The sequence below is a fragment of the Botryllus schlosseri genome, chromosome 10 (assembly GCF_051294905.1).
Source record: "Botryllus schlosseri isolate E-star chromosome 10, Bs_hap1, whole genome shotgun sequence".
In the NCBI taxonomy this organism is placed as follows: domain Eukaryota; kingdom Metazoa; phylum Chordata; class Ascidiacea; order Stolidobranchia; family Styelidae; genus Botryllus; species Botryllus schlosseri.
Window position 1 is genome coordinate 20,200,467 of NC_137245.1, and position 27,343 is coordinate 20,227,809.

At 41.3% G+C, this 27,343-nt stretch overlaps 1 protein-coding gene and 1 long non-coding RNA gene across 3 annotated transcripts; one reads left to right on the plus strand and one right to left on the minus strand.

Moving 5' to 3' along the window:
* Positions 1–446: 446 nt before the first annotated feature.
* On the plus strand, positions 447–2,507 carry LOC145448064 (uncharacterized). Its single transcript, XR_013917789.1, has 2 exons — positions 447–660; positions 1,896–2,507. It is a non-coding gene; the product is annotated as an uncharacterized LOC145448064 (long non-coding RNA).
* A 6,834-nt stretch (positions 2,508–9,341) lies between these two features.
* Positions 9,342–19,972, minus strand: LOC145448063 (tubulointerstitial nephritis antigen-like). Of its 2 annotated transcripts, none has more exons than XM_080326388.1 (10): positions 18,544–19,847; positions 14,539–14,602; positions 14,196–14,290; positions 13,259–13,364; positions 12,571–12,707; positions 12,350–12,503; positions 12,088–12,290; positions 11,039–11,159; positions 9,752–9,797; positions 9,342–9,687 (listed from the first exon to the last, which is right to left on the minus strand). In XM_080326388.1, exons 1-10 carry the CDS (start codon positions 19,034–19,036, stop codon positions 9,559–9,561), a joined length of 1,548 nt encoding a protein of 515 aa, XP_080182514.1. In that variant the 5' UTR covers positions 19,037–19,847; the 3' UTR covers positions 9,342–9,558. The 2 variants fall into 2 exon arrangements, 1 of the variants encoding a protein (XP_080182514.1); XR_013917788.1 differs by having other exon boundaries at positions 9,667–9,687; positions 9,752–9,852; positions 18,544–19,972.
* Between the last annotated feature and the right edge of the window lie 7,371 nt (positions 19,973–27,343).

The following is a 27,343-nucleotide window of genomic DNA, read 5'->3' on the forward strand; positions in this document are numbered from 1 at the left end:
TCCTATTAGGATTGTATGAACTTTTCCACGTCAGAAAAATTAACAATTATTCACGATTTTCATTCGCACTATTCGCACCACCTTCGTCATTCGCATTGTATTTTTTTTCATTCGCACATGTCCGAACCGTCACACAGGCTGAAAAGCACTGCTATAGATCAAGGACGGGCAACACACGGCCAGCGGACAGTTTCCCGTTTTACAGGATAATGTGGTCCGCGGCCCCAGTCTGCCGAGATTCCCCACTACTTGCTTGAGCGTCAAATTTTTGTGAGTACATGTTATTATATACGTGCGCGCGCACTGGCCAGCGTGCGAGAGTAGAGCTTGCATTATCTGCATTTTCCAGGCACTCAATCATAATGTATTGATTGGATTACACCGTGTGTTTATTGATCAGAGAGAAGCAGACGTGGCGGCGCCTGTATGACAATGCTGTCTTCGGCGAGAAATGGCTTTAAAGTGACATCGCTGTCGTTAAAATACATTCATTACATACGATTAAATACGATTTATTCCTTGTATATGTGGATAAACGGGCGAACAATGTATCGATTCTGCAATCCGGCCCGCCAAGTACTTAATTTTCCTATATCCGGCCCGCCGACTGCAGAAGTTTCCCGCCCCTACTATGAATGGAAATGCGGTCAAAGGAAGCGGGTGAGGCAGTGCTTCAATTGTCGCCATGAACAGTAAGAGAAAATAGTGCATTTTTCCAATTATTATTCCTATTTGTCTACTGATGTTCAATTTGTTCATCAACAATTAATTTCGAGCATTTTCGCACCCAAAATGCGCAATATAAACATTGTTCACTAACAAGACGAAAGAATAGTTGAAGCATCGACGAGACATGCCTTACCTGTGATAGCGACCGAAGATGGTGAAACTGGTATCAATCGAATGATTCCTAAAATCCATATATTAATAATCCAAGAGCACCGTAACCTCTCAAGATCTCTAATGCTTCGTTACGTACAATGACATTGACAACTCAGTGACACAATTCAAGGTGCGGCAAAAATTAATCCGACGCACCGATTGTCTGTCTAACCATCCGACAATCACTGCGCTGTTAGCTATGTTGTGAATGGGCACTGCCCAGTGTGGAGTAAATACCTTCTCTTGCTAGTATCAGTTTTATTCATTTTCCATCCCTACTTTTAATTGTGGATACGAAGTACCTTCTATACCTAATTTTCCATCCCTACTTTTAATTGTGGATACGAAGTACCTTCTACACCTGTAACGGTGCGTGATCAGCGCGAGCGCGATAAAAAACAAATCATCAACTGAATTAGCTAACATTTCAGGATTTATTATATTCAGAACGACAATCTGTCTCCCCAATCATTAATTCTACCGCAGGTCACTGAGACACTGCAGATATACACTATAAGTATGCGCGGGCAGTGCACTATGCCAGTATAGGGCCACACCTAGGGCTCCTTTTAAAACAAAAATCAATTAAGCATCGATCACATTTGCGTAAAATCGTACGACGTATCGGGCGCGTGAGTCATTTTTTTAGTTTCTTTCCATTCTCTGCTCTTTTCCCGTTTGCTCGGCGCGTAAAGAGCCTCTTCTCTCTCGTTTCCTACCTCAAAATACGCGGAGACAGCGATTCGTACGCGCGTACTGTTAACTTGACGAGTTCATTTGTGAGAATTCACACTCGCAAGGGGTCGGTCGCGAAGTTGACGTTGAGCTCGTTTGCGAAATTCATGCTCGCAAGGGGTTGCATATTTTACAGGGCGCAAGAATGAACGAAGCGAAATGGACGAGGAGGAAAGATGCAGAACTAAAAATTGCAAATTCTGCAAAAGCAGCCATGAAACCCTACATCATATCTTCACGACATGCCCAATTTACAAAAATTTATTCTACCTTGTCAGATCCGACCTCGAGGACTCCCTGCAAACCGACATCAACGCTTCTACGGAAGAAATCCTCAAAAACACCTACGAGGGGCCGCACAAACTCATCGCGATTACAACCTTCATGAAAATGAAATGCGAAATATGGGAATGGAAAAAAAATGCTTGATATTAAAAATGAATATGCCGAAGATATCAATTCAAAAACCGACGAAATCAGAAGAAAATTACAAAAACCAGTAAGAAGACAATGGGATAGAGGGTGAAACGCGAAGCAGACCTGATTAAAAATTGAAATCGACCACGCGCGCGCAAACGCTAATACCGAAATACATATAGATAATATGCATAACGCAATATTTAAGCGATATTAAGCACTTGACTAGTTCCTATAGAACCTATAATACTTGACGCACTGTTATTTTGACATTTATCCTGAAATCAACCATAAAAAATGAAATATTCAGACAATATGCTTACTGACCACGCCACCGCTAAACGAAAGATGAATGACATCTTATGCAACATCAACACCCGACGCTTACCTGTATTGCCCTATTCTACTATGCATTTCTTTTATATTTATGTGTGTATTACATTTTGAAATAAAATCACTGAAAATGGTCGCAAGTTTTAAAGTATTTAATACTGAAAAGGGTCGCAAGGTTTAAAGTATTTAATACTGTTGCTACGCGGGAAAATAAGTAATCAACTGCGATCGAGTTCATCTGTGATGAATCAGATTCGCAAGGGATCACCTGCAGCCTGACAGGTATGTTTTACGAATACCGGCGTTGTCTTGTATTAGCCTAGGTTTATGAGTTGATTATCCCTATATCGTTATACTATAGTCAGTGGTTCTCAACCTTTTCACCTCGCGGACCGGTAAAATTTCGAAAAATGTTTGGCGGACCGGTGGATCTTCAAAAATTGAAATCAACCCGACACGTAAAGTATTGAACCGGTTTTTGGAAGTATGGTACTGCAAACTGTTCATGATAGTAGTCATGTGATTTTACGGTATAGTTAGTCGAGGTAAAATTCCGTGGCCTAGATGAATCTGCTAAGCGCTGAGAGTCGATTACAGTTTTTCGCTCTGAAGACCGTGGAGGCGACTGCACCAACTCGAATACTATTTTTCTTTTCGACAATATCTAGAGAAGAGGCGTTTCAAAGTCGGACCAAGCCAGTGTTGGGATGACTCGAGTAACCTTGGAAAAATGACTCGGCGTCACAAAAGTGTGGATTTACTTGAGATTCGAAGTAAAATTCTGCAAGTCATCAAATAAAATCAGTGTCGGCTGACTAGCTGTACCTGTACGAGTGTACGTGTACTTGTTCTCGACACGCTGATATGGTATGTGAGCAACCAGTCATTCAACGATTGTGTAAACTGGTTTTACTCAGCCTCTGTCCGCAAGTCACAAATAAATTGACCGCAAACGTAGTGATTAGACTCGCAGGGGTCGCTAACTCAAAACGAGTCGCGGGTCACTTTTCAAATTCGTAGAGGCCGCGGGCCGCATGAATTCAATATTGAGTTAGCCTAAAATAGACCACACAGTTTAGCAACCACGATTTAAAACTTCACGTCAGTACGTAGTTGCGCTCTCTAACATAGGCAATGAGCATAGTTACCACAAAAGAAGCAATATTTTTTTGAACAAATACAAATACTACAAAAACCATGATCATTACTTTCAATTATTTTGATTTCTGAGCTGTGCGCGATACCTGGCACTTGGAAGTGCTATTGAGCAACTAAGGCAGGGGTTCTCAACCTGGGGGGCGTGAAACATCTGAAGGAAGGCGCGAAAAAGCGGTCACCTGAAAAAAATTTTCGTGCTCCGCGCGATTTACCTACAGTGCACGCGTGTTTCTCTCTATATAGACCCAATTTCATATATTTTTATTCTCTCATCAACATTCATAACCGACCATACCACCAAACAATCTGTTGGGGTTGGTAGCATCCCAGTTGGATTTTGTGATATGACGATAAGGGGGGCGCGGAATTTTTCACTATCAAAAGGGGGGCGTGTCTAAAAAAAGGTTGAGAACCACTGAACTAAGAGATCGATGTCGGGGCTATATGGAGACGCTGCACTAGCTAAAAGACTATTACCTCGTAAAGCATGATCTAGTGGGAAAGCCCCAAGTCGTTTACTAAGTGTCTCAGTCTTGGCGGTGATTGGGCCATTGGAAGTCAAGGCAATATTCCCAATTGTCCAATGCCCATTCATATCAGCTGATTTGCCCTCAACGGAATGCTGTTGCCATCGCCAAAGCCGTTTCAGTTAGTGACGACTAGCCTACTGATATTGGACACAGGAGAATACCTTATGTTAAAACAACAGTAACAACAGTATTTTGAAACTGAAATAATGCTGTACTTAGCGTTCTTCCGAAATCTCAAAATCAGGCCGCAGGCCGCAAAATATGACCTCGGGGGCCGCGTGTTGGTGACCACTGGATTAGAGCTTGTACATTGTCGTAGACTAGTAGTATTCTATCTGTTGCAGTGTCTTTCTGCTCAGTATGATACTAATCTTAACGAACCTATTGCATAATTTACATCGGACTGATATTAGTTTATACTTTTATATTACTCGTCAACAATCGGTACAGACTGCAATTGTATCGTAAGGATGTATAGATGGATTGTGTATTGTATCACATCAATTTGTTTCAAGTTCTGAGATTTCATATTCTGTCAGTGTCATCTATTTGGCGGACACCGGACAGTTATACCGTTATACAATGTCCCATTGAATGTATATAATTACCTCGATATTCGCCACGGGATTCAAAATTCATAGTAAATCAATATGTACTGCAATCGTCTTGCAAAATGCAATGCATTGCTTGAATCATGCCTCGAACTTCGAAAATTCGATATGACTTTATGACTCGACTCAACTTGACTTGGCTCGAGTCAGCTCGTATACTTGTCGCTCGCATGTCGTCAAAGGAGACGGTTTGAACATAGTGTACGGACACAGCGAGAGTGAACGGCTCACTGCACTTGGGTTACGTCATACTTCCATATGACCAAAGGTAGCTTTACGACCATTTTTGACCGGCTTGCCGAGCGCAAAATCCGATAAAACGGGTATTAATGGAAAGCTGCTGATGATCACGAAAATATAAATTTCAATTTATTTATGGCCCTGGAACCCCTAAAATCAGCCTAGAAATTTTCATTGTTATTGAATTTTGTCATTGTGACGCAACAGGACTGTCTGGCTCTTTCTTCTCAGAAATTACTCTCGTTTTGCCAGACAGAATGGTTGCGTCACAATGCCAAAACTCGATCACAATGCAAATTACTAGGCTGATTTTGGGGGGTTCCAGGACCATGAACAGAATAAAATTTATATTTATATTTTCGTAGTCACTACAGCGACAGCTTTCCATTGATAGCCGTTTTATCGAATTTTGCGCTCGGCAAGCCGGTCAAAAATGGCCGTAAAGTTACCTTTGGTCAAATGAAAAGTGTGACGTAACCCAAATGCAGTGAGCCGTTCACTCTCGCTGTGTCCACACCAGAGTTGGATCAATTGTAATTTGTAATTGTAATTGAGTGTATATATTACATTTTTCAATGTAATTGTAATGTAATTGTAATTGAAGCATTTTTATTTTGTGTAATTGTAATTGTAATTGTAATTTGACAAAAATTTTGCTCAATTACAATTTCAATTACATTAAATTGCTATTGAGACCTGACAAGCACAACATAAAATAATTGACTTATAATGCATTCTCTTTAAATGTCGACAAGGAATTTGGTGGATCCATTCGCGGAAGCCCTTGACTTGGCCCTTGCGGGCGAAGTTTTTTTTATTTTTACCGCTATGCTGGCCTCGTCTGCCATTGTATACAATTTTTAGATTACTAACCAACGGATGGATTCGCAACACGTGACTCACGATTGAATACGCCGAGCAGCGAACTGCTGAGCCGGCTAAAAGCAGCAGAATTGATAGTCCCATAGCTGGCGATCCAAGCGTCGAAATTTGATATGTATGGTCCTAATCGAAAGCTAGTGTCGCACTGATTCCGCAATGAAAGTATATTTCCAGGCAATGGTACCATCCCAAAATAGTTGTGAAAGTCTGGGAATCGGCATTGTTCTGAACAATCGCTGGGCGTAATTGGTAATTGTTGTGGCCATGCTGATGCAGCGCTCTCACTTTTCAGAACAGTCGGCCTTAAACGGCTATTTTGGAGCAGTTACATTGCCCTGACGAGATTTTTTTTGTATTTTCGGAATTAGTACATCAATAGCTTACGATAAAGACTAGATGCATCAAATTTGGACGCATGGATCGCCAGCTCTAGGACTACAAAGTTTGCTGCTTTTAGTCGGCTCTGCAGTACGTTTGTCGGTGCATTCATCCGTGACTCACATCTTGCGCATCTATCCGTGGGTTGGCAATCTACAATACGATTTCAGATCACGATACTGCATCGTTACTTCGTCTGGCTAACTAACCAGACCACTGGATATTATATAACGTCTTATCTGACAAAGCACGGTTTTGTTTTACTCCTCATCCTAATTCCTACGTCCCTCGATAAAATTAATATTATTTATTTAATTATATACTATATACGCACATCCAACACGCGCATATATTATAATACTTTTTTAACGACATACTGCACCCTATCCTTAATCCTAGCCGATAGGAAATTAGGTAAATAACATTTTACATTTCCAATTACGTGAGCCATAATTACCGAGCATACAAAACACGCTTATATTACGTCACAATGACATCTTACATAGCATACTATGTACGCACATAAACGCATTTATTACTACACAATCTGAACTAGACTTGAATTGTCTTTCATATCTCATTTCCTGCATTAGCCTCTCCCAGCTGATCTCTCTCTGAAGAATGGGGCGAACCCAGCATTCACGTCTTTTCTTCTGTTTCTTCCTCCTCCTTTCATCCTTCTTCAACGTCAAATAAAGCAAAGCCAGCAGCTCCATTTGGCTGCTTATTACCGCAGCCAAATCACCCTGTCTACGCACAATACTGATACTTTTCAACGAGTATGCTGCTTTCCCACTACAGAATACCAGGGATGCCACTGGGATATTTTGGAAAAATCCAGCTGTGGAGGTCAAATTAACCCAGATCCCATATTTCACTGAAATTTGCATAAAATAGCTGTGAAACTGGGACCTGACAGTCATACAGTCGTAGGGGCCTTTGATATTGAATTTACAAAAGTTCATACTATATAGGCTACATTTTACTCGGTTAACACTGAAAATCCCACAAAATTATGTTGTTTTAGCCTCGACCGGTGCGCGGCTTAAATAATCATATCATTGCGCTCAGAAAGTCCGTAGGAATGCCATCCATTCCCGATTTCTGAGGGGGACTTTCGTATATTTTCAGTGACCTGACCAGATTGAAAGTAGCTCTCAATAGATTAATCCCGGGACAGTCACTTCTATCTGGGATAATGACGCGGACCCATGTTTAGTCGGAGAAATACCTGCCATAACGGCCAAATCATGAGTTTCAGGATGTTATCGAATGTGCTGATAACCAACCCAGCCACACTGAATAGCTTGCTGGGGGTGTCCCTGTGTGAGCTTAACAGAATCAGATAACAATCATCACCTGGTTTATCCATGTGCAAGTGCATATACGATACCATAAAGTTAAATGTTATTCACCGATACATAACGAATTTGTTGAAGTGACACTAGCATCAAAATTATAAATCGTTTCAAATTGTAAGACGTTTCCAACCAGGGATGCCACTAGTATATTTCGGAAAAACCCAGATTTGGACGTTAAATAAACTCAGAAAACCCATATCCTATCTTTCACTCCTATGGCTATATGAGACAGAGCTGTGAAACTAGAAACTGATAGTCATTATTACAGTGCTACAGTAATAGAAGTAAGTTTTAGCCATTGATATTGAAATGACAACAGTTCATACTGTGCATTTTACTTGGTTATATGGTAATCCCACAAAGATGTGGTTTTTCTCTCAACTAATCGCCGGTACGCGGTGTCAATACTCAATATACTATGAGTATAGTGTATTATATCACCAGGCCGCGAGGATCGTAGCAATACCTTCCTTATTTCTGAGGGTGATTTTCAGGTATCTCTCTGCAGGGGTGCAGCAATGACAAAAACCCAGAAACCCAGGTTATGCTAAAAAAACAGATCTGGGTGGAAAAACCCAGTAGCGGCATGTCTGCAGAATACTATGTCCAGTGCAGATCGCAAACTCCAAAGACATCGATTGCTTTTGTTTTCGCGCGAAAGTGGCATTTACCTCGAGAGCGACAACATGCGGAACCGCGGTTCGTTCAGCGACGCCGTAATCTCTTGTTTCGGCCAGTGAGAGAGAGTACGATTTTACGCGAATGTGACCTATACTTTAGAAACAAACAGGTCCAAACAAGGCCTTAATTTAAAACATGTTTTGCATTGTTTTTTTTCAGCCATGACGTCACGAATATTCAATTGATTTTACAACTTCAAAATAAATAATAAAGGCCTTTGTTTAAAACACTGTTTAAAACATGTTTGAAACAAAGTGTATTAAAACACCGTTTGTTTTAAATGCAACTCTAGCTACACCGCATATGCTCAGGCTGACGTTGGCTACCATATTTCAAAGTCTTACTGTTTTCCTGTTCCAGTATTTTTGTTTGTTTTGTGGTATTCATGGTGTTTGTCGACTGCTATGGTCATGTACACCAGTCCGATGTTCTTCATTACTTTCCGTAACTGTCGACGTATAGCACGGCCCACCTCTAGGCTTTTTGTAAGCCACAGCTTACGCGGATGAGGTGGCGAGGAGGAGCCTAGGTAAACCTGCGACACTTAGGTATCGAAATTCTGAAGTCGACCTCGGTCGGACTCGAACCCGCACCGATTGGTGTTGCATCCGCGAATTATACCACTGCGCTATCTCGCCACAGTAGTTCCAGTAATTGTGAGGTATTGGACATTAGTGATTCGATTATATCTTCTATATTTGATTCGGATTTAATTGGAAATTGCTCGGTCCTGAACCGGATAGTCTATTATAGTTTCGTATTGTCGGGAGTTGATGTTCACACTTTCATCCTGGTGCCTAGGAGTCGACTTTTATCAAAATACGCCATCCGAGCCTGTGCCTACAGAATGAGTTTGTGCAACATCTAAGAATAGTGCATTCAGCTTAAGCGCTCTCTCCGCCCCGACAATTCGAAATTTCATGCTGGTGACGTCATATTTTGTGACATGATTGTTGATTGTTGATATACAATGTTCGTTCCAATTCTCTACAAATTGCTGATGATTACCCCTGACGAGTGTCAGCCGAAAATATTCGGCTTCATAACAATATGAATATACCATTCAATTGTATGTTGAAGTTCAGTACCTCGAAGAAGCTCTTTGTAAATTAAGTAACACTACCACTACCACATTAACGATGACTGACCTTTAATATAAAACGTCACAAGGTGCAATATTCAGTATAAAATAGGTAAGGCACGAACACGGTCCGTGGCACAGGAAGAAATGAGGTATCAAAATAATTTAGTTAGATCGGCATTGTCAAATGGCTTTTTCAAGTATCTTCATCAAAGAGCTTGTGTTGTATTAATTCATAGCGATAGCAGTTTGCTGCAACTACCTAATCTTCAAACGTTCGTCTTTATGTTAGGCCACACCCCGAGGACGGTACTCTCGATACCGTTCGTGTTTTCGCCGCGCGATATCCTGAAATACCCAGCCTCGCCCCAGTCCTTACCCCACGAATTTTGAACGATCTGAAATAAATAGAAAATGCGTTACCGGAATTTTTACCGTTGAAGCGCAAGACTCGATACGTGCCCAATATTTGTAGGAGCCTGCGAGATTTCCTTTCTGAGTTCCCCATCTGAAAGGCTGTATGTTAGTTGTTGGAAGTACAATGTAAATCTGGCGTTCCCAACCTGTGGGCCATGACCGGCATTTAATTTTCAGTCAAAACAGAAAAATGTGCACTTCCACGGGAATTGGAAAGAGACTCTCAAAATTAAGACGTTTAATCCGAACATCGCAGTCCAATTATGACGTAGCAATTATCCTACTATATCGGCAAATGGTTCCTTCGCCATTTATTGGCTTACGTATCAGTGAACAAGTTAGAGGGCCTTTAAGTCGCATATGCTTGCCTGCATGCTTTATTTCAAGGTTCTCTACAGTTATTTTGCATAATTCCGAATGATCGGTGGCACACGGCGTCGCAAGTAGCACACAGTTTGCGAATCACTAGTTTACAATGTAGCGGGCGAATTAGGATTGCCTTTAAAACAAATGTTTTTTTTTAAATGCCTTCGAAATGTTTTTTTTAAGTCAATGTCAATCAACTGAGACGTAACAATGAAGGACTAGTGATTTCATGGTTTAAAAACATGTTTTAAACATTCTCCTTTTAAATTGATTTTTGTTTTAAATCTAACCCTAGCGCGAATTTAGGATCGCAGGCGCCAATATTGTCGATTAATATTCCGCACATACAGACACGGCAAAAGGCGATTTGTGAGCGAACATTGAAACCCAAAAGAAGAGTGACACGTTCACAGTCATATTATCGATCTTCGCTGCATTTGCGTAACGGGCCGGGCATTTCCAAAGTCTACAGGCTTGATTATTATGGACACTGGGAGTCATGACTCTGTTCAAATTGACTTCCGCGAACCCAATCGACATCAAACAGCACGTTGAGTGAGGCGAGCATCCATCAAATTGTGGGTGATTTCATTATTTGTCTTGTCAGCAATACTATCAGTGTAGCCAAATGAAACAATGATATAAACGTAAAGTTCGAACAATGGACGAACATCACTACTTCGTCGCCATATATTAAAAAGTACCCTACGAAGCGGAGAAAATTGTGAGAGGCATGAGTGTAGTTCTGACTTCTGACATCACGATGATACCTATACAAATATTATTATCATAATTTTCATAATGTTGGATCGGATTTCATATAGTTTCCAGACATTTTCTAGAAAATGATCCGACCATAGACCAATTCTGATCAAAAGCTGTGAGCTGTACTGAGTCAGGACATGACGACGCCTATATTACGATCATTATCGACTTCAAAGGTATACCCGCGATGAGTATTCTCACCCGACAATTTTCACGGAGTGGAAGAATTTTCTCTTCGATTTCTTCCCTGTCACTTCTTTAGGGAGGGAATTGTAAATCCCTGACTTGTAGAGGAAAAAGTCTTGCGCCACCGTCATCACGGCTAAAAAAAGACGAATCTTATCATCATGTTGTGTACACAGAGAAAGCTGTTGTAATCGTTCCGTGAATATGGCTGCCAGCTTTAATCTGGGTTTCGATAACCCAGTAACAGGCAAATCCTGAGACACATGAGAGCGACGAGAGTTTGTGGTTAAATATACTTAATCAAGTACCGCTAAGCAGGCGGTGTTTGCATTCCACGTGAATTACGACAAGTCTCTTTTGTAAACACCTGCTAATCTTTAAATTCCGATTAGGATCCGTAATCTACTATCCGGGAGCCGGTCGTATGCATCGCTGAACATCTCAGAGGTCTCAAAATGAATATGCATACGGGAAACTACCAGTAGGCTACATATCAATTCTCACCGGCCCAAAACTCCCTTATAAATACTAACAAAAAACACATATATATATAAATATGTCACATGTTTTGTGCTGCAGCAAGGTCAATCCCGATTGTTTGTAGAATTTTAGCAACCCTAAAACGATGAACTATCCAGTTATCCTCCATCTTTAGCGATAATCATTTATCCAAGACTGCATTAATCCATTTCAGAACGACATGGCTTATCGATAAAAGTATAGAGGATGATACGGGTTATCGAAAATATCATGTGTCACAGATTACATGGTTGTCCGTCATTTGGGCATGTGACTTTATAACTCAAACTAACCGAAATCCAAACCATAACCCCACAATTAACCGTCGCCTATAAACTACATATCGCTAACCGAACTCGGGATCAGCGATAGTTTAGGCCCCGTAAGTCCCACCGAACCCTTAATCCAACCCTAAGTCTTACTTCAACCCATATGCTCAATTGCTCTTGAATCCACAGACCATATGCATGGACGCAATTGCTTGGTACTAGAATTTCCAATTTGGAATGTTACATCCTAACGATTGTATCCTGTAACAATCTTACCTTGCACTGGTCCATTCCGGTATATCTCAGTCATAATGTGCGTTTCATCACTAGCAACGCGGTACGGCGGACCCATTTTATAAACGATTGGCTCGCCGGTTGAGTTTCGCGACACGCACTTTGGATTCTGCTTCACAAAGCGGCAGGGACGTATCTTACCGTCGTAGGTGGCAGTGAGCGGATAGCAATCTGACGACACCACTCTGAAAATTGGTCTTGAGTCACACTTGGGCGTTGAAACACGTATTGTCAAATATCATACCCGCGTCGTCTCAGGTACCACCACGCTTTGTCCACTCGTTCTTTACGGCACTTTTTCCTCTTTCTTCGCCGTCGACACGACAATAGGTGCTGTGTCGATAAATCGATCGTCAACCGTCCGCCGGATTGGATGGCCAGTCTATCCGACGCGACACCTGTGATTTTAGTGCGAGTCGATTTATTTACGCCGTAAGTAAGTGTTTCCACAACGCATCATCGCACTAGTGGTCGAGAAAGCCCACGAGCTGCCGCATTTCCCTTGGTGGCGTGGTGGCCGAATAAAACCCCTCCACTTTTCACGCGCGTCGAATTCCTCTGGGAGGACTACGTCACTGGGCCCTGATATTGCGGTCATATTCCTGAAAGATATGGATTAATAGACGCAATGTGTCTTGAAGATGTAACAACGCTACACATTTATTAATTGATATCATAATGTTGTCAAGTCAGATCGGCGTAATGAGATTGGGAAACAACGAAAAAGTCGAAAGGATCCGAACCGAATTGGCAGTGAAATATCAGGATCAAACACCTACCTACAGCGGGCACCATCATAAATTCTATACAATAAAAATATACACCTTTGATTTAGCAACATACTAGAGTTGACACAGTGGCAATATGAGCGCACTGACCAAAGCGACCTCTATACGCGTTTCATTAGAAACTCATACAACCTACACTATTCGAACTTCCGAATGCTTTCTACTACGACACCTGAGTATATATTGACATCAGAGTTGGATCAATTACATTACAATTACAACTAAACAAAATAGAAAAGCTTTAATTACAATTACAAGTATATTTACATGAAAAAATGTAAATAATTACATTCAACGCAATTACAAATTACAATTGATCCAACTCTTATTGGCATATTTGAAATATATTTCATATTTTAATTCACCTTACCACCGCGGGGGCTCTTTTGGTTCCTAAAAGACGCCGTATCACGTAGCCTCGAGTGAATCCCCAGATAAAGGAGTAGTTCGTGGCGGTCCATCCATATTGCCCTGTGACATTAGAATTCAGTTGTAAAATATGGCCGTTTCAACGAGAAAATTTATCACTCCATAAGTGTACAATTTTACACGTTTCAGTATCCTATATATAGTAACCTACTGCATACGGCTCATACACGTACAGTGTCACGACAAGGTGAAATGAGACATTGCACTGCAGATCTCAATATTACTCAGAAGTAAATTGTATTTGGCAAAAGCTTATCGTAGATATTAAAGATTCTCCCACGCACCAATCGAGAGCCGGATGAAACTTGCACACACTGCGATAAATATAAGCTTAATTACACATTACGTGAAACATCAGTATATATGAAAATGAAATTATGACTTTTACGAGCTTTGCGAGGTTTGCAGAGGGAGATGGCATCCGGATCACATAAATCCCAAATACCATAATCATGATGGAGTTTACGACCGCGGAGTACATGTTTTGGGTCGGATCGCAATCATAACGGATATAGGCACTACCATGTACGGCACATGCGTTAACTATCTGCAATGCCAGTCCAAGCGAAATGAGACATGTCCACGTCCGTCCAGTCACCAAGCCATTATCACGACAACTGTAGAATTGCTTTCAAATAAAATCATCTTACGAAAGTGGTCAGTTCAAGTGTCAATAAAATGGCATTGCGATTATATAATAGATCCAGAGTGTATTTGGGCCGTCCTTGGATATCACACACTACCTGCAGAAGTTCTGGTACCTCTATCGTGAGCTTGATATTATATTGCAAAGCACGATACTATAGTTAACCTGTCCATTTATTGCTTCAAAGTTTTCGATATTCGGACATATTCCCCAATCCCCATCCTCACCTCGGTTTATCACTTGTATAATGGCCGGTTCAATCAAGCATGACTTGTCGTCGCATACGAACGAATAGAACCCAGTTCCGTCTCTTTCGCACGAGCTAAAAAAACACGCAACCAAAATAGTAACTGACGAAGAAGAGATGTTAATTTACGTTCCGAGGATTAGCGGTCCTATCGGTCGCATAATGAATTACGTATATCACGGGTGCGGTAGATTAACAGAAAAAGACACGACACGGCATGAAATCATCTTTGAAAATCTGTACGCGAAACAATGCGAATGTTTGTTGTAATTCTTGTCAACACGATCAAAGAAAAGTTACTCAAGCCTGTCGAATTACGCTACCATTTGTTGCAATTCCGTCGTATTTTGTCTCCAAGCCGGTATCCGACGGCTCCCTCATAGCACACTGAAAAGTATGGAACATGTAGAAAATGAATGACGTCCAAATTTCGACCAATGTATAACCTCAATGGTTCCGGGTACTAAAACAGACCGAGTAATTCGCCAAATAGTATATAACAGGGGTCGCCAACTCAAATCGGGTCGCGGGCAACTTTTCAAATTTCGCAGCGGCCGCGGGCCGCATGAATTCAATATCGGTTTAAACTAGGCAACCATCGTTTTGAAACTATATACGTCAGTACAACGCCGTGCTACTTAATTTAGGCAATGGGCGTAGTGACCACAAAAAAAGTAATATTTTATCAAAGGAATACAAATACGACAAAAAATCATTATCATTCATTTCATTTTATTTTGAAGTCTGAGCTGTGCACGATACTGGAAACGCTTTTCAACGAATAAGGACTCGATATTGGGGCTAGCGAGATACGTTACTAGCTGAAATACCATCTCCACGTAAAGTTTGATCTTGTGGGGAAGCCCTAAGTCAGTGGTTCTCAAACATTTTTAGACACGCCCCCCTTAATGATAATGAAAATTTTCGCTCCCCCCTTATCGTCATATCACAAAATGCAAGCAGAATGCTAGCAATCCCAATGGATAGTTTGATGGCATTGAAGGTTATGACTGTTGATATACACAAAATACACGGACAATACACAAAACATAAACTGGATGAAAATCGCCCGGAGCGCCAAAATTTTTTCAGTTGACCGCAGCTACGCGCCCTCTTCAGTTACTTTCACGCCCCCACAAGAGGAGCGCGCAGCCCAGTGAACCACTGTCGGATGCCGTTTTATAGGCGTCTCGATCTTCGCAGTGTTTTGGCCAATGCACGTCAAGGCAATATGCCCAGCCCATTCATTTCCGCAGATTATTCTTCCTCGATGGAATGCCGTTGCCATATCCAAAGCCGTATTAGCTAATGACGAATAGTGATGTTGGGCACAGGAGAATAGCTTAATTCGAAACAACAACAACAACAACAACAACAACAACAACAATACTTGAAACTACATTTCAAAATCGATTTCTCAGTTTTCTTCTGAAATCTCAAATCACGTCGCGGGCCGCGTGTTGGTGACCCCTGGTATATAACATGCCTACATTTCGTATACTTGATATCGATACTAGAAATCCTTGATCAGCAGTTTATGAACATGGACAAATTGGATATCCACGTAGGCGATATTTATCCAATCATGAGCCTAACTGCAGATCACTAGTTCGTAACTGTATGCACAATGGGCCGTCACTCATTGTGTATTTGCTAATTTGGTTGTTTGTGAATAAAGGTATTGCTATAATAGCTATAATGTAGAGCTCTATTGACCCTAATATTACATGTTCTGTATATTCTTGATAATGGAGTATCCCACTGAAAAACAGAGGTATTCTTTTGGAAGTAAATTTGGAACTGATCCGGCCAGTAAGCGATAAAAGGTTTTGAATCTGGCAATCGATCCCAATTGAGTTTGACGTCCCCTAAACCTTTATCACTAGTCACTACAGTTCGCGTCTGACATTGCGTCTGACTAATATTGTATATACTTATCATTATTTGACATACTCGTTGACCTGCGAAATTGTTTAATAACAGCTAATATGTTCGAAGATTGACATTCCATCGCATTTCTATATTGATGGGGATGGTGTATAGGTGCAATTTGTACTAGGGAACTGACGAAAAACGCTGGATACGGCACCGGGATTGGTGATCTGCTACAAATTCAAATTTTGCGTACTTTAGGAATATATTGGTCAGGTCGTCGGTTCGTTTCTAAAAAGGATGTTAAGATTTTAATGAAACTGCATTGATAGGCCGACAGGTGATGTGAGACTTCACGATATTTCCAGAGGGTTTGAGATCATTATCGTCATGTCCTTATTCCCAGTTTAAATCTTAAGCGAGATGTGTTATTACTTTGTTGTCATTTTCTTTTTGTCCGCGAATATCCCGTTAACTACGAACCCATCTTCAATTATTCTGACTTGCATTCTCCGTGATCGTGTCCGCAAACCGCCTCGAACCTTATGATCTTGTTTGGATACCGAGAGCAAAGTTTGTTTTCAATTTGCCTTCTCCTGCACGATCTCGATTCAAGTAATACCAATATCGCGAGCGCTTTTCAACACAAGAAAGTCAACAGAACATGACTCAGGCCTCGCGTCTTTTGAACTAAGATCCGTACCAGAGTGATTGGCTTTGAACGCTATCTCGAAATTACCTTTTATCGCTTTCATCTTCAGTCGGGTCTAACCTGATCGGAAACACAACGCGACGCAGGGATTAATCAACGCGCAATCAAGCGTTGCCGTATCTGTTTCGTGATTGTAATTTGGTATCGTCACCGGCCGATGAAAGCAAATCGAATATTGCCGTGTGCGAGTCGGCGTTGATTTTGTAATTGCGATCTCGTTAACGTTATTGCAGCACATGCTACGTGAATGTTGTGCCGGGTATGTATGGGCGATTGGGCGTGGAAGAGGTGCATCTCGCGGGAAGGCAGTGTTTTCGACGCCAATATAATGAAAGTGATAAATCATGTCGATAATTACTTTTTCTGCATAACTGAACAATATCTGTCGCATCGTTGTGATCCAACAAATTCAAATGTAATAACACGTGGTTAATATGCTTATGTACAACATGGTTTTCGATGTCGTTATTTGGGTAACAAACCCTATAAACACTTCGCCCGTTTTAATATTGTCCCGCTATCATTATTCTGTGAATATGTTAGTGATGAAACCCAATAAACTCAAAATAAGAAAATAAGATATGACTTTGTAACAGATTTGAGAATTGCAGCTAAAAATATACTGATCAAGGAATTGAGATTGTGGTAGCCAATACACGGTACGGCAGTGGTTCCCAACATTTTTCTATCCACGTACCATTTGGAGGTTTTATGCAGTGTTCGCGTAGCACCTACCTAAGTTTCGCGCGCCGAAGGCAGTCAAAATTGTTTCCACCGTGTTGAGCTGCCGAAGGCAACGAAGGAGAAAATAAGCTGCCCATTTTCGGGTGCAGTATATGGTTTCTGTAGTCAAGTAGTGGATCTATTTGGAATTGATGTTGTCATATATATATATAACAAAATTTGGTTATGCAAGAATCCTAATGCTTTACGACTAGATCTCCTCTCCGTAAACCGTCATTTGGTGGGATTGCCCCTACCCACGACGACGACGACCTTACCACGACGAGGACGGCTTCAAAAACTCCAAATCAACCCCACGTGAACTAATACCTTCCTTCTATCGAAAACAAAAACAGAATCTTCTACTCTAGTACCACCGGGTAGACCTTCGCGTACCACTAGTGGGAACCACAGGTTCGGATCCACTGCGGTACGGTATATTAAAGCCAAATATTTCCATATTGTGTCAATGACATGAGAATGAAATAACATAAATTACATATTCGCCTATATATGATTGAGCTATTTATGAAGACAATGCAACATACAAGTCTTTCTCTCATAATGCGGCGAAAATGCGATCGTAATTTGGACACGGGGGAGTGGGAATCGGTTACTTACGAGTCCCGTTGGTCAGCGGGCCATCGCGAACGCTATAGTTCTACCTGTCGCTATGCTAGTTACGAAACTGTGATGGGGATTTAGTTGTGTGTGCACACTACACATTGTACATACGATATGGCTATGATTTGATACATATGCCTCACTCGTAGTTGCTGAAAAAAATGAAACCTGAGCGTCTGAGACGAGCGGTTGATCCAAATCAGTCAAGGGATATTAGGGTATATTTATGGGCAAAGGATGTGCAATCAGCTTCCAAGTTTGCCATCACTGTCACTTCCAAGCAGCAAGCGTATGGCGTATATTATATAGCAATAATTGAATGTCGTGTTTCGGTGACATTCGATTCAATACCGACCCCGTTCGTAACACTCTACTCATTACTCGGAAATTCACTGACCGTTGTAACTCTCATCAACGAATCCAGCTGTTGTAGTAGTTTCCACTGAAACTGTACCCGGCCTATCTCGAGTTGAAGTCTTCTCCTGTGTGGTCCGCGTTGTAGTGGTGGGAAATTTAGTTACGCGGAACCCGGTTCTACGACAAAACTCGTGGTGATCAGGACAGCAGTCTGAGCTTTTGCTCCTATCACAGAATTCGTCGCAATAACACGCCGTGTCGTGGAAAGGCATCTTGCAATCGTCATCGCGACCGGCGCAACACGGCAGGAAGTCGCCGGTGTACGCATCCCGCCTGCCGGCGCAGTACGGCTCTGACCTCCGCGGGCCGATTAATTCCCGAAATCCTCCTTCGTAATACAAATTAGTCTGTCTCTTTCTTCTCGAGTGCGATGCTGAACCGTTCGCGTCAGACTTTCGTAAAATTCTCCCAAACGTAACGCGCGCAGAAAATGACAGCCAGCACAGCACGAGACACGCACGTAACAGATCCATTGCGACGTGTACAATTAGTGGTACAACGTGAGATGAATCATGGTGCAATTGCAACTCCGTTTCGTAAGGAAACTAATCCTTTGTTAATCCACACTTTCCTGAAAGGTTACTAGAGAATTCAGCACTTGACGATTCCGGCACTTGATGGCACCTAATCCCTACTCTATCTCCTAACAATAACCCTAACCCCCAACATGAATATAGAAATAAATAAATACCGACTGACGAATTCACAAAGTGCCGTATATTACAATTCAAGCTCATATTCAGTGCAAAATTCATTTTCTAATTTGTTAACACGATATTGATACCTCTCCTATATAATAATAATATAATAATAACATTTCCACTGCCAAATTCACGAAGTGTAGAATTCACTGACAACGTCCTGACATGATATCATATGGTGACAGTGGCATATTTGTAATATCAGATCACTTATATTGACATCGCGCATCCTCCAACTAATATATCTATAGCATGTGTCGCTGGCATATTTATAAGCAATGTAGATCGCAATAATTTTTACTACAGAGACAATTGACCCTTGGCGGTTACATTGATGCGTTACATCAAAGCGTGTAAACTGCCTGTCCTCTCTTATTTATCTTTTCTCGCTCTATAAATTCCGGGTCAACAAAGATTTTCCAACTTGATCACGGGAGATTCGTCATAATTGTCCCACTGAGGTAGTTATGACTATATCACCGGCCCCTCATCAATGGAACACACCGGTGACCTCTCACGCGCTGCGGCGTGCACGATCAAACAAAACATTGACAAGATCGCGCGAGGCACCACCTTAATTCGTTCTGTAACGCAATAGAGGGTTCCTGCGCTGTGAGATATCGTAAATCCGGTTTCCTGCGACCTTCTAGATAAATTTACACTGCGCTCATATTTAGGATCTGAGTAACACAATGCCGATGTGTCAAGTAGCGCGCGGTATACTCAAGCGGTGTCGCGACTGGCGTGCAACGGGAGAGGTTCCAGAGAGGAACTTTGGAACTAGTAGGCTACATTTCAAGTCGCGCGACGTCGGAAAATCAAAGCTAAGCCAAATATCAGCTGATTGTAATCGCATTACACGCGCCGTATTTAAATATCATTTCATCATTGACGTTGCGTAATTGCACCGAGAACAATGGCGAAATTACGATGAGATCGCGATTTCGATTGCTTCGCAGCCTGTAAACCTTGACCTTGCCTGAGATCACCATTTATACGTCAAAATATATTTTGAACCAAACGGAAACGTGCGAGCGGGAAATCATTGACGGACCATTTCGTGAAATGTGCAGTTATGGGCGGCAATAGAATATTCAGATTAATTCAGTATAGGCACAGGTATTCGAGAGTCCTCCAATCCGAATGGAGTATTAATTGTAAAGATTCAACTCGAGTAGGGAAAGACAATTATTTTGAGATTTCATCATTTCAAAATACCACAATACTGCGATAAAATGAAAAGATAGGAAGGCGTCGAAACGACTTGGAGTAGTCTTCGAGATCATACACCTATCCGGACCTAAGCGATATAAAGAGGAGGCATGCACACTGCATGAAAAGTAAAAGAATTTAATGTAAAGGACAAGCGACTAAATGAGGTAGCATGTGACGGTGGGCGAGATCGATATATCAGGTCCTGGTCCGATAAAGTAGAGGGCTGACTACGTGGCTAGTATTCATTCAGTAGAAATTGCTTGTATTTCGACTTGAATGTGGACCGGACATGCTGGCAACTGACGGGTAGCCGGCATCCTAAATAATTGTAATAGTCTTCTTCAATCTTCCACGAAAGTCTACCAGTACAGCCCCATTTTACTATCTTGTCATAATTGATTTCATTGGATATTGGTTCGATAATGCTGATTACCTCATAGTTGCGGTGACGTCAACATTGTGATCGGCTTATTAACGGCGAAGGATTAAAGTGGACCACCCTTTGGTTCTCGTGAATCCCACTCGACGACATCATAAAGTAGGAAATGGCAATGTTCCAGTGAGTGATTATGCAACCCAAACAATCACGAACGCCATGTTTTCCTAACAAGGAATTCATTGTAAAAAGTATCTTTGCTCTCGATATTATGATATTCAAGCGTGACAGCGAACCGGTGATGGGAAATTCTGGTTTACTATGATCTATCACCTTTCTGAAGAGAAAATGAGTCATTATCGGGAAATAAAAATTTCCCGAAACACTAAAACAAACTGAGTTGTGAATGAAAAATGATCATATCGCCGCAACAGGGTGTATAATTCCATAATTGTAAAACGATAGGGCAGGATCTATATGTATAAATATTTGTTTTGGTGGTATATTACCTGCTAACTGACCGTGTATTTGTTTGATTTATCACTACGAAGAGATTTGCGTGTGTCCTGCTTGATGGAAGCTATTTTAGGGTTGCCATTCGTCCGGAATTTCCCGGACATGTCCGGAATTTCACCAATAAAACTGCGTCCGGCAAGAATTTCTAAAATATGCCTAAATGTCCAGAATTTTTAAGGCTTGAAGCAAGCTTCGTAAATCAACCTAAACAATATTATTTTGGGCCGATTTATGCTACATAAAATTTTTGACATAATTAATTCAAATCATTTAACGACCAGATGCATATAGAAACTAGATGCATATAGTAAGTCCCCAGAAGTTGCATCGATTACCCTACGGTGAGCCCAAGAACAGTGTTCATTGAGACGGAAGGGGGCTAAAAAAATGTGGCTTCGGCCCTGGTTAAAACTTACAACACCCAACCAGATACATACCGGATCGTGACCACCTCTAGCCGATGGACAAGACTCTGCTGATGTGACGTCATATTGATCGACAATGTGTTCATACCGTATTTTGAAATCCACTAGAAGGCGCTGAAGAGAGTCCGGAATTTGTGCCGCAAAATATGGTAACCCTAAGCTATTTCCCGTAACCAAAATCGTAGAAATTATCAGAATTTATCCGTTGGGGACGCGATAGGCATGTTAAGATAAGATTGCAAGTAATTGAGCATGAGCATGGACGGTTATACAAATATACATTAATCATCAGTTTGATATCCACAAAATAAACGCAGTTCAAAAACCAGCTTCGCCAGTCGTTCCTGAACTCCAGAAACAGACCACCTCCTGTGATACGAGTTAACATGATAGATCGCAAAGGATGTGGCAAAACTAGCGGAAGAAAACCTACTGAATACCGGCAAATTCTCCTGAATGAATACTGGTCAGCCCACAAGATCACCGGACCGGGACCTAGCATGTCGATCTCATCTTCCGTCACACGCCATCTCATCTTGTCGCTTGCGTTTTAAATTATCTGCTTTACTTTTCATTCAGTGTGCCTGCCACTTCTTTACATCACCTATGCCCAGGTGGGTGTCTGATTCTAAAGACTATATACTCTTCCAACCCTTTAATAGCGGCTCTTCAATGACTGCACAAGGTTTTCGCCATTTTGCTAGATAGGTTAAACATGATTATATATAGATAAATTATATCGCGTATTTGCAGAGTGAGTGGGTGACGGGATAGCGCAGTGCTGTAATCCACGGCTGTAACACCAATGGGTTGCGGGTTCGAGTCCGACCGAGGCCGGATCTAAAATTCGGATCTAAAATTCGGCCGGATCTAAAAAAGTTTTGGAGGTTTATCTAGCTCATCCTCACCGTCTCATCCGCGTCGGCGGTGTCTTGCCTAGAAGTGGGCCGTGCTTCAAGTCGGCAGATACGGAATCAAAAATGCATAAAATCGTCCTGAAACTGAAACTGACTGACTCCGTGAGACGTATTTTTGAATCCTTACGATGAATATACATTATTTTATACCTTCTTCATGACCTGCAGTAGTCGACTCCTTATAAGATTTTATATGTTGTATTAATTTCACTATCAGCAGCTGTAGGTAGACAGAGTTTCGCAGTGGAAGTATTGTCGATGATTTGGAGGGTAATATTCAATAACTCAGTTTACAAGACTCCAGAAATTCACATAATATTGGCTACGAAATTACTGCACCTTCATTAAACTGGAAAGTTCGGAATAAAGGTCGGTGACATCTACCGTTTGTAAGTCGACTACAACAAATGGATACAGCGGCACATTATATTCTTGAATATTTTAATGTGGAATTATGTGTCTTCATGCGTCGAATCCTATACCATGACATTATTTTTCCGTTTTGTCACGATTTTTCATGTACCTCGCAACTGTTCCTGAAATAGTAGGAGATTGTCCTGCTAGGTAAACCGAATTACACACCACTTATATCAAGCAAACCTGCTATCAGCATGTCACACATGTTCGTGTGAACGCGAACTTTTTGAAAGGTTCAATGTGACCGCGAACGTGAACCTCATGACGTCACGTGACGTAATATTGCTAATTCTAACCAAATCGGGCCACATGCTACCACAGTGCTGAAGTACATATTGACGTTTTAAACGTCGCCAAATGTATCAACTGTACCAACAATTTTGACGAGGACTTGCAAGGGAATATAAGCCTGCCCCTTAACCATCTAGGCCAGACCGGACAATGTATTCGACGTTTCAGTGTGGTTACGTTGATTTTGAGCAGAGTATAAAACGGATTTCCATACTTGCTACCGATATTGACCCATTAACAAGTTATAACAAGTTATCCAGCAGTAGCCAACAACCCAATCGCACGAATTTGGTTTTTATGATATAATAAACATATGTAATCAAGATTGACCCCGCACGCCTGCTAGATTGTTTACATCGGACAACGATATCAACTTCATTGATTGGTTGAAGCATCATTCGCCGACTATACCTATATGTAGTGTATTTACTATTTAGCTCTCGATCTTGTGTGATTGCGGGTCAACCTCACAGCAGAGAGTCACTAAATATTCGAGCAAACTTTTGTAACAAAGCAAGTTAAATTTTTGAGATTGTCAATGTGCATGCTCGTTTAGTGTTGATTTTTTATGCTGCCAGCGCCATGCATATAGTGCAATAAATTTCAACCAAAGATGTTATAATGAAGTAAAAATTGTAATATAAGAAGAAGGTTCACAGTGTAGGTAGAACCTACCAAGGTTCGTTTATGAACGTGAACCTCTAAATTTGTGAGGCTCACACGCAGAACGCGAACGTAAACCTCAAGTTCACACCAGTGACGTGCGGCAGTGCCTCACCTGTCGTCAGGGTGGGTAAGTGAAAATTGTGAAAACCCTCCATGAGTCGATGATTACTGATATTTCACATCGATGTTCTTAAATAACGAAATTTGAACACTTTTTCACCCAACATCATGAATTTGCATAATTATTATGCAAAAATACAGCGCGAAAGGAGAGGTGAGGCACAGGTGAGTCACGGGTAGGTCGTGCCTCACTTGCGACAATGCAATTCATCATAAATAGCTCGGAATTAATAACTAGTATAAATCGAATGCTATCGTCACACTGATTCCGAAAATCTAAATATTAACAGTGTCAGAGCACCAGAACCCCCCCAAAATCGCCAAGGAAGGCGGCATTCGGCTTTATTACAAACAATGCCATCGCAGAGAAACAATACCCAGGTTAGGCACAAACGAATCTGCCTCGTGCACTATTCGCTAACAATGGGACAATCGCAGCACAGTGAAACACGCTATCGATTTCGGAATGCAACATTATTGTAGGAATTATATAGCAGCGACGGCCAATATACGTAATGCGGAGCAAATACATTCCCTTACTTGTTTAGCTGTTGTGCATTTGCCATCCATAGCTACGTAAAATTGTGGTATGTGATAGCTACTTGCATAGGCTGCACTGTCGTTGTTTGTGGACTTTATGCTGTGTTCAACTGCAGTACCTATAAGCAGGGCTTCGGAGCAGCCTTAAATTGGCATTGCTCCAGCTCCGGCTCCGGAGCATTCTTTTATCATACACTAGCTCCGGCTCCAGCTCCGGAGCCGCATTATTTCCACAGCTCCGGCTCCAGCTCCGGCTCCGGCTCTGAAAGTTATCGATGGTGTCTATATCAGGGGTGGGCAACCCGCGGCCTACGGGCCATCTATGGCCCGCGAGAAGGTTTTGAGTAGCCTGCGAGCTAATTTCCCATTATATTTTCGAAATCCTGTTATATTATCGAAATTGAATTGCTCAGATCATATGGCCAGATTGTGAACTTGCAAGGCGAACCAAAAATATGATTAGTCTGGCCGCGACACTTGGGATATTGATGACTAAAATATCAGTTCCGACTCGTTGGCAGATCAATGGTCCGCAGTCACATTTTTAGTAAATCGTCGTACATTACAATAAACTAAAAGAGTACACTCTAAATCGAAAGCATCGATGTAGACACAAAATTGTGCATTCAAAAATGCAATATGGGACAAACACATAAAGTCGACCCAAATCTTTCGCCGAAGTGGTGTCATAATATGTGCAAGTCCACACTTCATCAGATAAAGTTACGAAATATGTGCTTCTGCTATCATCTTATCATCTGTCGCCGGCTTATGATCACTATGAAAGAGTTTACGTATACATTTTAATAGTCCGGTAAGTCGCCGCACGAGTTGTGAGATCGGTAAGATTGAGAGGGATTGTGAGGTCGACGCTGGAAACGCTGCTGAAATGTAATCGTAATGTCACTGGTAAATGACCAGATCATCCAGGGTAAGGTACGGTACACTCGTGTGCTGATCATGACGTCATCGGTAAACCCAATGACCCTGGGGTCCGTTTGCTCCCGCTGGGTTATTTGCAGGGGGAATTAAGCTGCAAGATATAGATTCTCAAATGATGCAGCATTTCTATAATAGATGTTGAACGGTAATAACGACTCTCGTGTAAGTAATGCGTGCTTTTAGCCCCGTTTACATATAGCTCAGAAGCAATGTTACCTCTAATTTTGACGAGTCTGCAACAAGCGCTCACCTATTCACTGCGCGGTCCCTTGGACAACAGTGCGTAACCACTAAAAAAAGGTCATCTCTTCGGATTTTTTGTGCGCAACTTATTATAATTTATGTGAGCAGAGACCGTGTCAGCTCAAATCAATTGCACACACGCGTACCTAACAGGGCACATTGCTCAGGAGCCATGAAGTGGACTGTTGTTTCATCAATGTCGCTCCATTATTTTAGTGTGTCGCTTTCTTGCATTTACTAGATTTTGTGAACGTTTCTCTTCTCATTTTATTTACCTACCAAACTGGCAGAAGAAATTGATCATTTCAACCCAATTATATATATCATTGTTACAACCACATGATTGTCTGACTTGACTATGACTTCCATTATATTGCGTTTCCTCATTATTAATCAATGATCATAGATATATCAGCAGTATAGCAATGAAGAAATCAATCAATCAATCAATCAATCATTGTCATCACCATGTAATTTTGAAGTACGTTGTTTAGTAATCGTTAGTGTTACCTGGCTATTATCAGTGCATTCTGCTTTTGACTGTTGACTGAATAAACATTTCTGTATTTCTCTATTGCTATCCCTCTCTCTCTTTCTCATTCACGCTTCACATCTCTCGGTAACGGCGGGAACTCAGTCACGGTCAAATTTAAATGGAGCGACAGGTCGCAGTACAGTGACTTTGTGGATGTGGATGAACGTGTCGCTAATCTCATCATAGCGGAAGGAATAAAGAAGATGTTGATTGCGTACGGCATTACGAGAGAACACATTGCTCTAATAATTGAAGGTAATTCGTTCAAGAATATCAACATGCGATATGTTATGATTACCGGTATGTTGTCAAGAGGGTTCTTACAGCAAGCAGCAGTGTGAGAAATATTGGTAGATTGCCTTTTAGATCAGCTTGCAGTAGCATCGAAACTGAGTTTCAGAATGTCAGTTAATCCTCTAAGTTGATGCAATATGGGTTTACAACTAGAATTCTTGACCAAGTTATATAGATCTTGCTTTGCAGTTGACTCACTTGTTTTTCCAATTACATGACATTTTCATTGGTTGAAAACATGATATTTCATTCATGAACCTATTATAATAATTATTGTTAATATTATCCAGTGAAATAAATCTTATTATATTCATATCAAGTTCCCTCTATATAACACATAGAAGTGTGTGTGCAATGTGCATGCTTAGCTCACTACATAGCTGCTTTTATAGTAACACTTTGCCTTTGTAATAGATCAGAGCGGGGTTTCAAATGTTCGTTCCGAGGAGTGTCGAAGCGAAATACTTACTACTCCTGACGAAATATATGGAGTAGAGCTATAGACAGATGAAGAGGTTAGTATTATTTAACTATTCTAGAATGAATTCATTAATTGGGATAATCCTGTTTATTTTTGTTGCA

Coding starts and splice junctions, on each gene's coding strand:
- LOC145448063 (XM_080326388.1), bottom strand. CDS start 19,036: ATGGATCTGTTACGTGCGTGTCTCGTGCTGTGCTGGCTGTCATTTTCT. Junction 9,798..11,038: donor CACTCCGTGAAAATTGTCGG/GTGAGAATACTC, acceptor ACAGCCTTTCAG/ATGGGGAACTCAGAAAGGAA. Junction 9,688..9,751: donor CAGGCTCCTACAAATATTGG/GCACGTATCGAG, acceptor TATTTATTTCAG/ATCGTTCAAAATTCGTGGGG.